A 14,430-nucleotide genomic window follows, 5' to 3' on the forward strand; every position below is an offset into this window, starting at 1 on the left:
GATAAATATGTTTAAAATATCCTCACGTTTTACGTTTTGTGTTTTAAAATTGTTTTACATTTAACAATAACTTTTTTTGATTTAATAGTTATAAAATAAAAAAAAAAAAAGTGTTTCAGATTCTGAGAAGCTGAAAAGTAAGTAATTTTTATGTTTTATATAAGCTACTCATCACAGAGTAAAGGAACTTTCATAGAATTCCACAAAATGCATCACACTGTAAAAAAAATACATAAAAAAAAATATTTGGTTATCCTACACACTTATAGCAGCGGATGGTCTCGGTGAAGTACATATTGTAGCCCTGCACCTCAATCATTCTCTTTTGAATATCCGACTCGATGTGGTTGTAAGCCATGTGCCAGGGGCATGATGTGCTTCGTTTGGAGTTAATAAGACTGAAGGAGAAAGAACCATAGTATGTATTATATACAATTCAAATATATACCATATACCGGCATAGGTGCTTCATCACTTCGTAGATTTGGGCCATTTTATCCGCTTTAACCAAGTTGTAGATCTGACCATGCATCAAATCCACGTCTGCCGGCGCGGGCACTTCCTCATTGGTTACCCAATCGTTTAGCAGATTCTTATAGTCTGCCTGGAGCAGGAAATTGCGCACCTCGATGCAGGGAACTTCTTCCACCGGCCTAGAAATGTAATCAAGAATAGCTGGGTGATTATACTTTGGAAGCTCATCAATATAATCGGATACAATTTGATCGGACCGACAACGAAATTCGTCCTCCTTGCGAGAGGCTCTCATCTCCAAACGAGCTATGGCGGCTTTTGAGGTTGATGGTTGGAGATCGATTTCATTTAATGGACTCTGACCGCAGGCCGGAGAGAAGGCCGGAGTTTGTGCTGGCGATGGAGTGCGATTGCCTCGTTTTGATTTCTTACTGGGAGACCGACCAGTTTCTTCAGTTTCGGCGAAGGGGCGAAGGTGCTGTTCCTTAAAGGCGAGAACCTCACGACGAATATCGTCCGGTAACTGAGCTAGAACTTCAGGGTCAAATTGACCTTCTGTAGAAAAAGCCGGACCCGTTTCATCTCCCTTAAAAAAATCATAATTTCGAGAAGACTCTTTTCGCACTCTATCCTCATTTAAAGATTTCCGACCAGCGGCCGCTGTCAACATGCTAAGTACGCTTTTTTTTCCCTTTGGCTTGACTTTAGTCTCCTCTGGAATGGGTTTGGTTTCCTTTGCAGGCACTTCTTGTGGTTCCACTATAGTTTGGTCTAGATTTTGTGTTTGAAATAAATTATTTTAACATATATATAAATGGTGTATACTTATTATTGATTAAAATACCTTTCTTTTTCTCTGAAATTTTGACAAACATGTTTTTAAGAACGTTCTCTTTGCGCACCACGTTGACATCTTCCAGTTTACTCAAGTGTATCCCAATACCGCGTAGTTCATTCGGTGGCAAATGAGCCTCCCTCATCATATTAAGAACATGCGATGTAATCACATTAACGTCCTCCGTGGAATGTTTGAGAACGGATGACTTGTTGATCACATCGCAGACCCCGTGGCCCATGAACTTGGACGTTTCGACAGGGGCCTCGGCAGCGCGCACCATGATCTTGAGATTGATAGACTTTGTCCTACGTTTGGCGTCTATTAGACGAGTGGTTACCTCGGCGCCAAGCTGACGTAGAAAATTCTCAACCTCGATAGTTTTGGTGAAACGGATGCCATAGTTGGCCTCGGCAGAGACTTGCTTGCGTTGCTTTAAAAAGGATTATTAAATTATTATTAAGAAAATATAATATTCTAGAAAACTAATCAACCTGTTCATAGTTCAAGGGACGCGTATCAATTCCTTGACAGTTCTGGTATAAGGTTTGGGCCTGTTTCTTGCCCAGCACAGATTCTAACTTTTCGAGAGTGATCTTTTGGACGTCACCACAGCTGGACAAGCCAACCTGACCCAGCTTGTAGCTCATGCTGCTGCCCACACCAGGTAGAGACTCCAAGGGAGTGGGTGCCATATAGGCCAGCAAATCTTGGTCGTGATCCAACAAGTACTGGCCATTCGGTTTGGCCTCTTTTGTAGCCATGCGAGCCAAAAGCCTTAAAAAATGCATAATTTTTTATATTTGTGAGTTAAATGAGGTTTGGTACCCACTTATTGGATCCCACACCCGCTGAGCAAGGACACCCAGTTTTGGTGTGCACTTCCTGCCTGAGATGGCCTACAAAAGCCATAACATCCACTTTCAGATCATCCACTAGATCCGTGAGCTCTACGAACATTTCATCACAGCTCACCGCCTCTATATTCAAAGTGTATTGTGCCACCGTGTTGTACAAAGTAAATGCCACTTCCTTGTATCCTTCAAAGTCGTAGGGAATGGTCTTTAGATCCGGGCACATTTTCAAGGCCTGGCCCACAAACATGCCATTGCGGATGCCCTTCTTTCGGGCCTCATAGCTGCAAGAAGCTATCTCCGAGAGCGACATCTTTTTATCGAATCCCGAACGAACCTTATCCGCCTTAATGTTATCATGAAGATGGTGCTCAAAGCGTTGGGCAAAGAGTTCCAGCTCCGCCTGCCTATCCGCCTGAGGATGCACTGGAACATCGGTCGCTGAGCTCCCTCCCTTTGAATGTGTCACAGCTACCGGCAGGCCGCGCAGTTCCGGATGGGATCTCAGGCCCACAGAGACGAAGAAACAGTCCATGTCGATGTGCATTACGTACCTCATGGAGCCAACCTTGGTACTTTTCAACAGGGATTTAAGATCCTGTCTTTTGGGGAACCCCTTGGAGCCTTGGGCTTGTCTTAGCTCACAGACATACTGCTTGAATCCAGCTCCCAGGGTGGCAATGTGATGCAGTCGCGAGTTTTTGTAAAATTCACTAAGGAATCCAGGATCTACAGCAGTCATGGCATTATGCGAGGTGTTGCTGGTGGTGGACAAGTTAGTGATCTTTGCCTCCTTCTCTGGAGAAGCAGCCACAGCCTGTTGCAGCTCCTTGAGTATCCCATCCAAGTTCGATTCTGTCTTTTCCAAAGGCGGTTCTCCCAGTTTGCTTTCATTGTTGCTGTCGTTCTTTGACTTTCCGAAATTAAGGCGGGGCTGGGAAGTCTTCTGATTGGTGTAGAGCAGGTATGGCTTGTAGTCCAGGATTTTCTCATTTTCCAGACAATCTACTACCCACTGGGCGCTGATGAACTTGCTCAAATTCATATTCCGCACCTTAACGTCAGGCACATTGGTGGCGATTGTGAACGTGGTGTGGGAACGTTCGTAGTGATGGTAGGTTCCCCCGTGCACCATCATGATTCTTTTTAGTTCGTCGGCAGAGGGATTGGTTCGGCCATTAACAAAGATCGAAATGCCGGCAAATAAGTTCGTTTTGCGAAATGGATCGCTGGCGGCGGAGAACTGCTCTTCTAGCTTGGATTTCTTGGCTTCGAAGTAGCCGCCCTACAGTCGTTGAAAAGCATTAGAAGCTCCTTGTCTTGTAATTTTGCAAATCTTACCCAATCGCCAAATCCATTGTCCTCATCTCGAGCCATGGCTTAAATTACAAAAGTATTTCGTTTGGCTCCAAGTTGAGCAGTGTTAGAAAAGGCCTAAGAAAATACCAGATTTCACAACTAAGACTAGCAGTGTTGTATAATGAACCAACCATTGTTCTGCAGCCCTGCGAAAATCGCGTTCGACTGTCAATTTGTTTTTAATTGAAATTTTGTTGCGAATTTGATATTATTTAATTATCTGAAAATATGTGGAAGTACGGACAAAACCAGGGAAATCAAGGCCCTGCAGGTGCCGGCGGAGGAGGTGGCAACCCCAATATGATGCCAATGGGCGGCTTCGGCATGCAGGGCAATATGCAGCAGATGCACATGTCCCCCCAGCACCAGCAGCAGCAAATGGGCATGATGGGTGGCCCGGGAGGAATGCAAATGAATCCGCAGGCGGGAGGACCCGGAGGTCTGATGCCAGGAATGTCACCGCAGCATCAGATGCAGCAGCAACAGATGATGCAACAGCAGATGATGGGCCAACAGCAAGGAGTCGCCGGCATGGGCGGTGGCGTTGTTGGAATGGGTGGTCCCGGTGGAATGGGTGGAGCAGCCGGTGGGGTTATGCCCCAACAACAGCAGCAGCCGCAGAACATGCCACAGCAACAACAGACGCCGCAACAGCTCACCCCAGGGGCAGGAGTAGCACCCGGAGGCGCTGGCGGGAGCAACAACATGCTAGCTATTTCACAACAAAATCCCCACAAGGAGATTAACATAGTTCAACTGTCGCGCCTGGGTCAGGAGACGGTCCAGGACATAGCCTCACGATTCCAGGAGGTATTCTCCGCCCTCAAGAACATACAGCCCACCTCGCATCGCGATAACAATACGGAAAAGAAGGTGCAGGAGTATTTCCGCACAATTCGTTTGCTCTTCAAAAGAGTCCGCATCATCTACGAGAAGTGTAACGACGCCGGAATGGATTACATGAGTGCAGAGAACCTAATTCCATACCGAGACGAACCGGAGCCAAGGATTGAGCCTTCGCAGTGCGACGAGTACCGGAAGGTGGTCCAAGAGAATCACGAGCTCATAGAGACTGTAAAGTTAAAGAACCGACAGCTGAGGGAGATTATCGACAGAACGCGTATAATTATATGGGAGATCAACACTATGCTGGCCATGCGACGTTCTTAGGTTTATGTTTTTAAATTAAGATTCAATAAAAATATATAAAAGCTAAGATTTTGTTCACTTCCTAAACCAGTAGATGTTTAAATGGAACCCCCTCGACTACGCCTCTGACTAATATTTTGCCGCAGATGTTTTGTATACATACACTTGAGGCTTTTCCAACACTGGTACGCATTTACTCCACGAAGAAGAAGAGTTTGTTGTGGGCGACAAAACTGAAAATCTTTTAATTAGTCGATATTTTATAAATAAAAAATTTGCAATCATGGCAAAGATGGCATTTCAACACCAGGCCGGCACGGCCATGGAGTGTCTGAGCGTAAGAAATAAACAATTCCATCCAGTGGCCATTGAATCCAGTTGCTCTCTCCGGAAGGCGTGTGTGTATTGGTGGAATTGGGTCGCTGGAGCAATAATGAGCTACTTTCATATTTTAACAATAGACTTACCTGTTTCCCGGTTGTTAGATTCCAATTACGCTACACAAGGAGAAGGACTACGACCAGGAGGGACGTGAAATACTCAAGTGTGGATTTAAAATTGGCGGTGGGATCGATCAGGACTATAAAAAGAGCCCCCAGGGCTACACGGACTATGTGAGATTATAATTTGCCAGCAAAATGTTCATCAATCTTTATTAACTATGTGTTTGTATTGTTCCTCCAGGGCATCTATGTAACGGAGGTGCATGAGGGCAGTCCAGCAGCTCGGGCGGGATTGCGAATCCATGACAAGATTCTTCAGTGCAACGGTTACGACTTCACCATGGTCACCCACAAAAAGGCCGTAAGCTACATCCGGAAAAACCCGATTCTCAACATGCTGGTAGCCCGCAAGGGCGTCACCTCAACATAAACAGGGCCTTGGAGCCGAGTCTCCAGTGACTCCAGCAGTATTTAAGCGGCATCTAAACTATTCACTCTACTGCCTCTCATTGCTAAGGATCTCTTTGCCCCTATGAAACCTATCAGATTACATAGATATACCATATATATTATATATATATATATATATATATTCACAAAGTATGCATATCGCGCACATATATATACCCAGCTAAAAAATGTAGCTCATAGTAATGCTTCTCGTTGATTTCGATTTCTTTGCCTCATCATCAGTTGTTGAACGAATCTCTGCCAAGCCCTAGCGCAAATAACAGATTGCCAAATACTAAGAACCGATACCGATCGATATATAAACAGACTCGAATATAAACAATTTTGTACATCCATTCCATTAAAAACCAAAACAGAAGCAAATGACGAACGCAAAGTTGTTGAAAAAGACATTTTACATTCATAGTACATACTTGTGATAAATGCCGTTTACTGTGCGATTAAGTTTTAAATTTGAGTTTTTTTTAATGTTAAATTGCATTTAAATAAATGTTTGCTAAATAAATGTGCAAAATTGTGCTCAAAACTAGAATCTCCTTTAAAAATTTAATAATAAAAAAAGGTTTACTGGTAAACTAAGTAATGTCTCCGTAGGATGACGAACTAGTCCACCTTGACTTCGACCTTAATTACGTGATTGCGCCAATTGGTAATAGCCAACGTCAACTGATGTCAACTAATGATGCCCGCGGTCGTATCAGCCATAACATCCGAGTAAACAACCAGAAAATTACATGACGACAGCGACAGGCCTTTTTTTTTTTAATTACAAAGTACTTTGGATTTACATATACACACTTAAAAACATCAAGAGTAATGGCTACTACATGGAATTTGGAAAGAAATATACACAACTAGACACGAGGAAGAATAGCTACCCGAATTGGCAACTAGACGTGGCAATTCAAGCCGGAATCTGCCAACAGGCGAGGAACTTGCGAGCAGCAGGAACAAAGGCAAGAAAGAAAGGCACTACTTATTGGCATAGCCGTTGGGATTTTGACTTTGCCAGCGCCACGTGTCCTCGCACATTTTGTCAATGCCACGGACAGCCTTCCAGCCCAGCTTCTGCTCTGCCAACTTGGCGTCCGCATAGCAGGTGGCCACATCACCGGATCGTCGATCAACTAGCGTGTAGGTGACCTTCTTTCCGGAGGCCTTCTCGAACGCCTTCACCATGTCCAACACCGAATACCCCACTCCGGTGCCCAAGTTATAGGCGAAGAATCCCGTCTCCGCAATGTTCCGCAGCTTGTCCAAAGCCTTCACATGGCCCTCGGCCAAATCTACGATGTGGATGTAATCACGAACACCAGTACCGTCCTTCGTGGGGAAGTCACTGCCGTAAACACTCAGGCTGGGACGACGACCCACGGCCACTTGTGCAATGTAAGGCATCAGATTGTTGGGCTCGCCGTTAGGATCCTCCCCAATCCTTCCGCTTATGTGGGCGCCCACTGGGTTGAAATAACGCAAAGATACCACGGCCCAGCGCTAAAATGGAGATTATTCTTTAATAGTCTTGATAGTATTACTAAATTATGCCCTTACCTTGTCTGACTTGCACAGATCCTTGAGGATCTCTTCGGTAAAGTACTTTGTCTTGCCGTAGGGCGATGTGCAGTTGCCTGTGGGGTGTTCCTCGGTCACGGGCAGGAATTTCGGCTCACCATAGACCGTAGCGCTGGAGCTGTACACGAACTTGAAGACATTGTTGTCAGCCATGGCCTCCAGCAGGACATTGGTGCCGGTCATGTTGTTGTGATAGTATTGGAGTGGAATGCGACAGGATTCGCCCACAGCCTTCAAGGCAGCAAAGTGGGCCACCATGTCGATTTTGTGCTGTTTAAAGAAAAAAAAGGGGATTTTGATTATAATGCTACTATATGTGTATGCTTTCGAAGGTCAAACAAAAGGTCAATAAATGGATTACGCTCCAATGGATGCATTCCAAACCTGATAAGATTATCAGTTCGAATAAATGTTTATTCTAAAATATACATATAAAATATATAAATAAATGTTCAAGGCTTTCAACTTTTAACGAATATTTTTGATTTAAATATTCTTTGTAGTGGTCATATTTGGTAAAGCAAACTATTATTCATATAAAGATTGCTTGGAATATTCCCTAGTGGGGACTAGTTGACTAATCAACAGTATATATAAACATGGTTATCTATTCCCGGCTCGAGTATAATGGCCTCAAGTTCTCATTGATTTGCTGCAGTACTGCAGTACGTGCTATGGAGCATTCTGTGGATGCCAGCGCACCACAGCCAATTCTGACCTCGTCGCCAAGTAGGGCCGGAGGTGGGGCGTACGCGCTGGTAGTCAGGGTCGATCAGACGACTACGTCGGAAGTGCCCAACCACTTGAGCAAACAAAACAAGAAAAAGCGGCAAAAGCAGAAAAAACATTGCCAACGACTGATAGCGCGCCACCCAGATAAGGGTGATTGAATGCTATCCAAGTTGGCGCTCTTGCCACAACAGAAATACCCAAAAACTGCTGACGTGCCAGTGCTGATGGCGGTCTTACCTCCTGGAAAACGGAACGAACTTGCTCCCGATCGGTAATGTCCACGCGATAGAAGTGCACCTTCTTGCCGGTGATGTCCTGGACACGGCTCAGGGCCTCGGGCAGCTTGGCGGCACCACTGCTGTAGGCATTGCACAGGTTATCCACGCAGATGACGTTGTAGCCAGCGTTGAGCATCTCCAGCACAGTGTGGGAACCAATGTAGCCGGCTCCTCCGGTGACCAAAACAGTGGGTGGGGCCATTCTGCACGGACGGGGGATAGAGAAAGGGAAAATTAGGCCACACGAGCTATATACTAACTGACGTCACGTCAGCAAAAAAAAAAAGTGGCAGAATCTGATTAGAACATAGCCGAAGTCGTTATACTCTTGCAGTTGGCATGGCCCATGAACTCGAAGGGTAATTTATTAAAGATTCTTACAAATATTTTAGATTTCTTGGAAATTTCTTGGAACCACCTCTAGCAAGAGTATAAAGTTTATGGTTTTTTTTTTCAGAAGTCAGAAGAACGAAGAGCTGAAGGCGTGCAAAATACCTGTCTGCTCTTCTCTCGACTAACGGGGCTTTGCCAACGTGTTGGCACCTCTCTCTCACCTGTATTCAGGTAAATATCTGCCTGGCGGTGACCCCCGTTTAGTGATTCAGCTAAACGGAACAAAAAAAATGCGATCTGCCCTTGAAACGCAGATTCCGATGCCCAAAGTAAAGATGCGTACGTTGAGGTTGCAGATGCTAGATGCTGATCCAAAGCCAAAGATCGCTGACCGATCACCGTCGAGTCGAGTCCGAGTCCGAGTGTGTTAACGTATCTTACTTAACCCGTTTCTTGCACTTGTCCGTCTCGCAGAGCTTCTTCATTCATTTGTGCTATTGTGCTTCCTGCTCTGCTCGCCGTCGATTTTTGCGTCTGTTTTGCTCCGCGTGTGTCTCACAACTGATGACTGTTTGCCTCTCTGCGGAGCGAAGCCTATTTAACTTGTTCTGCCTCGGCCAGCTGTAGCAGCTGCTCTTATCAGCCAACGAATGGGTGGCGCGACTATGGGTTGCGCTTATCGTTGAGGAACTATCATTTGCAGCCGGTGTGTATGCTACCTGCAGCCCACAAAAGTATGTGAGATCGGTTGACAAAGGTCAACATATGGCTTTATCAACAGGATGAACTTCCGCATATTCCTAATTGACTTGGGCTTTTTGTGTTATCATTAGTTTTGTTATTACTGTGTTGTTATTGTTGTTGTAAAATCAATAAATCAGGTTCGGTTAGTGATGGTCGGTTATCGATAACACCAGTGTTGGTAAACACCAAGTGACGGTACGTTACGACGTTACCTTGACATTTTAACAATTTTAAATATTAATTTAGGTTTTTATCATTTTTGTAAAGTTAAATTTGCATTTATTTTGAGTAAATAATTAGCGACTCAAATAAATTGCAAGTATAAAAAATTAAAATTATACAGATGGCGCCACCAAATTGTTATTGAATTTGAAGCGTTATTGCAGCCCTGATAACTGAAATTCAAATTTGTATTTAAAATTCCTATAAATTCAAATTAATATATATTCAATAATAGCTTTGATTAAACATAACATTATGTCGTGGCTATCTATCTAAATATCAATATTTTGTATTATATTTTATATTTCTTCACAATCTTATTCAACCTAATTAAAAATGTATTTGCGCAGCAATAACAATTCTCTCAATGAAATGCCCCTATTTCTGAATGAATGTCGAAATATGAATGGGAATGTCGACGTTTCCCCACTGATTACTTTAGTCAATAGCACTTTTAAGGGTTCTTATCTTATGGGGTTCGAAATCGAAAGATTAACAACTTTAGTTTTTTTTTTGTGTTTATTTATTAGGAATTCGGAAATTTATCAAAAACTGTAATTCAAATAATAATATTTTTTCTAAATTATTGTAATACTAATAAGGGATCTTTGGAATAATCTTCAGTCTTGAAATCATTCATAACACACTACTGGGTCGTCACATATTTCAAAGTTGGCGTATGTCTCTGTCTGTATGTTCTTTTTTTCAGATTCTCCGGCACATAGGCATTCACATACACAAACAGACAATTGAGGATCCGGCCCCCGCCAAAGACGAAATCAAAATACACATAACCGGAAATGAGTTAGTTGAACTTCCGTCATCGGTCGCCTCTGGATGGCGCTGGCCTGCAATATATTTTATGTGAGCAACAATAATTTGCACAGTCACATAAAGACTGAGAAGTCTCGTAGAACCGAAGAGGCTCTGTCGCTGCTCAAGTCGTCGTGGAAGTCACATAACGTAGTCTGGTCCATATAGAAGCGTACTTGCTCATGCTTATGCTCTCGATCGCGATCCGGCCTGCGCATATATGAAATTATGGGACGAACGAAACGAAACATGGATATGGTGGGATGACTCAATTTTTCTGGTGGGTCTAAGTGGGTCTCTAAAAAATGTCAGAAAAATATATAGATTTTTAAGATATGCAGAGTGATGGAGGACTGATCTACAAATCGTTTAAGGTATACCTCTCGAGAATCGGATGAATATTGACGAAGATAGTGGAGCGCAGTGGATCATACTGCCCTTTCATGCATTTTTTGAAATTTTTGAAGGGGACCCTCCAGACAATTTGACAAAAATTCTGAAAAAAAATAAATTTGCAGATTTTGATGCAGATTGATGGAGAATTGATCTACAAATCGTTTTATACCTCTCGAGAATCGGATGAATATTGGCAAAGATATAGCCTTCGCAGTGGGTCATCCTGCCCTTTTATGCATTATTTGGAATTTTTGAAGGGGACCCTCCAGAAAATATGACAAAAATTCTGAAAAAAAATAAATTGGCAGATAATGATGCAGATTGTTGGAAAATCGATCTACAAATCGTTTAAGGTATACCTCTCGAGAATCAGAAGAATATTGGCAAAGATATAGCTTATGCAGTGGGTCATATTGCCCTTTTATGCATTTTTTGGAATTTTTGAAGGGGACCCTCCAGAAAATTTGACAAAAATTTTGAAAAAAATAAATTGGCAGATTTTGATGCACATTGATGGAGAATCGATCTACAAATCGTTTAAGGTATACCTCTCGAGAATCAGAAGAATATTGGCAAAGATATAGCTTATGCAGTGGGTCATATTGCCCTTTTATGCATTTTTTGGAATTTTTGAAGGGGACCCTCCACAAAATTTGACAAAAATTCTGAAAAAAAATAAATTTGCAGATTTTGATGCAGATTGATGGAGAATTGATCTGCAAATCGTTTAAGGTATACCTCTCGAGAATCAGAAGAATATTGGCAAAGATATAGGCTTTGCAGTGGAAGGGGACCTTTTGAAGGGGACCCTCCAGAAAATTTGACAAAAATTCTGAAAAAAAATAAATATGCAGATTTTGATGCAGATTGATGGAGAATCGATCTACAAATCGTTTAAGGTATACCTCTCGTGAATCGGATGAATATTGGCAAAGATATAGCTTTTGCAGTGGGTCATATTGCCCATTTATGCATTTTTTGGAATTTTTGAAGGGGACCCTCCAGAAAATTTGACAAAAATTTTGAAAAAAAATAAATTGGCAGATTTTGATGCAGATTGATGGAGAATTGATCTACAAATCGATTAAGGTATACCTCTCGAGAATCAGATGAATATTGACGAAGATATAGCTTTCGCAGTAGGTCATACCCGACCCAAGCATTTCGAGTTTTTTAAGGGGACTCTCCAGAAAATATTATGGCAACAAAAAAAGAGTATTAACGAGAGTTGCAAGTCCCCATAACTCTCAACACAGTAGAAACGAATAGAATTTACTTCGTTAGATTCAATGTAAATTTTTGGTTATCCATCTTAATAAAACCAATTTTCCGCATTATTGTTTTCGCCTGATAACCATCTAGGCTCTGTGAGAAAAGCCCACCCCACATGGACCCAAGCGATAATGCCGGAGCGGGGCACTTCAATTTGGAATGGTGAAAGTGCTGCACTTTTCACATGGCCCTGATCCGTTCGACTCGGAGACCGACTCCGCCGCCTGGGCCACCATAAATGTTTATCACAAATTAAGCAATTTACATTTCGTAGCATTTTTCGCCTGGCAGAACCCGCATATGGCCCAGAGACCCGATCGCCTCCGGTTCGGGGCTGTCATCATTCCCAGAACGGGAAAGTTTTTCAATTTCTAAATTGAAGATATGGAAAATGAAAATGAAATTCATAAAGCACATAAATGTTCATATAATTGGGCTATTATCTATAACTTTTCTTTAGAGTAACTCCATTTATTTATGTTTTTAATAACAATATTTATTGGTTTTTAAATGAAGAGTTGTTTTATAGGCCTTCTTTAAAATCTTAAAGTAGTATTTTTGGAATTTCCAAAAGTTCTTATTATATATACTATGATACTATGATAAAATATACTAATGATAAATTTGTAGAAAAAGTAAGATACTAATAGTAGATACAACATCTACAGATACTACAATAAACACAAAAAAAAACAAGAAAGGAAAGTTTACTTCGGTTGGAGCCGACGTTGACATACCCTAGTAGTTAAGTGGCAGTGTTATTATACGATAATATAGAATAGGATATATAAAATATTGCAAATATTGAATATAGTTGGCCATTGAAGATGTATTAATATCATATAATAAAAATTTTGAATAAGTCTCAATCTTTTTATTTAGCATTTACAATTAATCAGCTACACATGGCAGTAAATAATAATTCGGATATACATATATACCTACAAATAATTACAACAAAAATTAAAACAAACAAAAAATAACACTAAAAAATACAAAAAAGAAAATATTTTTTCAGATTTTTTGGGCTGCTTAAGTGCAACCTATGAGAATCGAGGAGGAGGGCGCTATTTTTTAATTAATTTTTTTTTAATTTTTATTAAATATTCACCAAATTAAAGAAAATTCTTGAACGTTATCATACGCAAAGTAACCGTAAAATTTGACTCTTTATTGCCATACGACCTCTAGGCGCCCTAAAAAGTAGGCAATGGAATTAAAAGTGTTTACATTTCAAAATTTTTAAAGTAGTTTTTCTTTGGAAATTATAGAAGATCTATGGATATATAAGATGTATATATATTCAGAAATAGCCAATATCGTATATAGTTGACCGATCCTTGTAGGAATTTAATTATCAGGCCAATTCAAAATAATGGGAATTTTGATACAAGATTTTCGCATGGAGCCGATATAGATACACCCTTGCAGTTAAGTACGGATATATATAGCAAATATCGGATATAGTTGGCCGATCCTAATGAGAATTTCATTATAAAATTATTTTTATATAACAAAAAGTACGTAACTTCTACCTTAAAAAATGCAAAACTTCCTCTTTGGAGGAGAATCCTGATAAAGAGTATATATATTTTATAAGATCGGAGATGTCTCCTTCAGTGCGTTGCTCACTTTCTACCGAAGTAATAATACCCTCTGCAAGGGTATAAAAAAAACAACTACGCAAGTTCTCGACTTTCCAGTCCTCAGTGATCTCATTTCGTTTTTTTTTTTGGTCGGCTGTCTTCTTACTTTCGAGTTTTGAATTTTTTTGGCAAAACTACCACAAAAGCTTAGATGTCTAGGCAGGGCGCAGGGGAGGAGGTTAATGGGGTGGGGATTCTTTGGCCTAGCAACAGGCAATAAGACAACAACAACAACAACAACAAACCAAAACCCAACTGCGGAGAGCCGGAATGATGAACACGTGTGCTGCTTCTTGCGAGGAAACTCGAATGAATGATATAGGAGTTCAGTGGCAGAAGTAGGATGAGTAGTTGCCCCGAGGGGTGGGACTGCGGCAGCCACAAGTAGAAACTAAAAAGAAGAAGACGACGAAGAAGCCAAGGCAACCACCCTGAACGAAATCGGGGATCTGGATCTTGAAATAGCTAGTAGGGCACCCCTTCATTTTCACACACATTTTACGAGCTATTGATGGCGGTGGCAATGTGCTTATGAATATGAATAGATCGGGGATCGTAAGGCGCCCTACTTCCTACCTGAAAAAACTTTCCTACCTGGTTAACTGGCAATTCCTACCTCTCCTTTAATGGCAACTTAATAAGACTTCTTGCCGCGCAACGGAATGGGGTTAATGCGACAAAAGCGCATTCATGCCACCATAGAAAATTTAATTAGTTGTCTGTAGGCCGCCTCGGGGCATGTTTCTACTTGTATTGTCTGCCGAAATAAAAATGGGGAGAAATCCTAAGGACAATGAATTGTATCTAGATACATCTGCATGCTGTTTGGAAAGAGGA

General features: G+C 41.6%; 4 protein-coding genes across 5 annotated transcripts; 2 read left to right on the plus strand and 2 right to left on the minus strand.

Moving 5' to 3' along the window:
* Positions 1-19: 19 nt before the first annotated feature.
* On the minus strand, positions 20-3,607 carry Rev1 (Rev1 DNA directed polymerase). Of its 2 annotated transcripts, XM_070279697.1 has the most exons (7): positions 3,505-3,607; positions 2,142-3,448; positions 1,804-2,086; positions 1,319-1,742; positions 732-1,245; positions 456-653; positions 20-398 (listed from the first exon to the last, which is right to left on the minus strand). In XM_070279697.1, the coding sequence occupies exons 1-7, from the start codon at positions 3,538-3,540 to the stop codon at positions 251-253; spliced, it is 2,910 nt and encodes a 969-aa protein (XP_070135798.1). In that variant the 5' UTR covers positions 3,541-3,607; the 3' UTR covers positions 20-250. The 2 variants fall into 2 exon arrangements, with proteins under 2 accessions (XP_070135798.1, XP_017104070.2); XM_017248581.3 differs by having other exon boundaries at positions 21-398; positions 456-1,245.
* A 56-nt stretch (positions 3,608-3,663) lies between these two features.
* On the plus strand, positions 3,664-4,731 carry MED30 (Mediator complex subunit 30). Its single transcript, XM_017248546.3, has one exon. The coding sequence runs from the start codon at positions 3,751-3,753 to the stop codon at positions 4,690-4,692; it is 942 nt and encodes a 313-aa protein (XP_017104035.2). The 5' UTR covers positions 3,664-3,750; the 3' UTR covers positions 4,693-4,731.
* Positions 4,732-4,847: 116 nt separating this feature from the next.
* Positions 4,848-6,117, plus strand: LOC108130192 (tax1-binding protein 3 homolog). Its single transcript, XM_017248547.3, has 3 exons — positions 4,848-5,008; positions 5,157-5,285; positions 5,356-6,117. Exons 1-3 carry the CDS (start codon positions 4,955-4,957, stop codon positions 5,542-5,544), a joined length of 372 nt encoding a protein of 123 aa, XP_017104036.1. The 5' UTR covers positions 4,848-4,954; the 3' UTR covers positions 5,545-6,117.
* Positions 6,118-6,315: 198 nt separating this feature from the next.
* Gale (UDP-galactose 4'-epimerase) lies at positions 6,316-9,372 on the minus strand. The gene is made up of 4 exons (XM_017248545.3): positions 8,722-9,372; positions 8,127-8,370; positions 7,137-7,427; positions 6,316-7,079 (listed from the first exon to the last, which is right to left on the minus strand). The coding sequence occupies exons 2-4, from the start codon at positions 8,367-8,369 to the stop codon at positions 6,558-6,560; spliced, it is 1,056 nt and encodes a 351-aa protein (XP_017104034.1). The 5' UTR covers position 8,370; positions 8,722-9,372; the 3' UTR covers positions 6,316-6,557.
* Between the last annotated feature and the right edge of the window lie 5,058 nt (positions 9,373-14,430).

This window comes from Drosophila bipectinata, chromosome 3L (assembly GCF_030179905.1).
Source record: "Drosophila bipectinata strain 14024-0381.07 chromosome 3L, DbipHiC1v2, whole genome shotgun sequence".
Lineage (NCBI taxonomy): Eukaryota > Metazoa > Arthropoda > Insecta > Diptera > Drosophilidae > Drosophila > Drosophila bipectinata.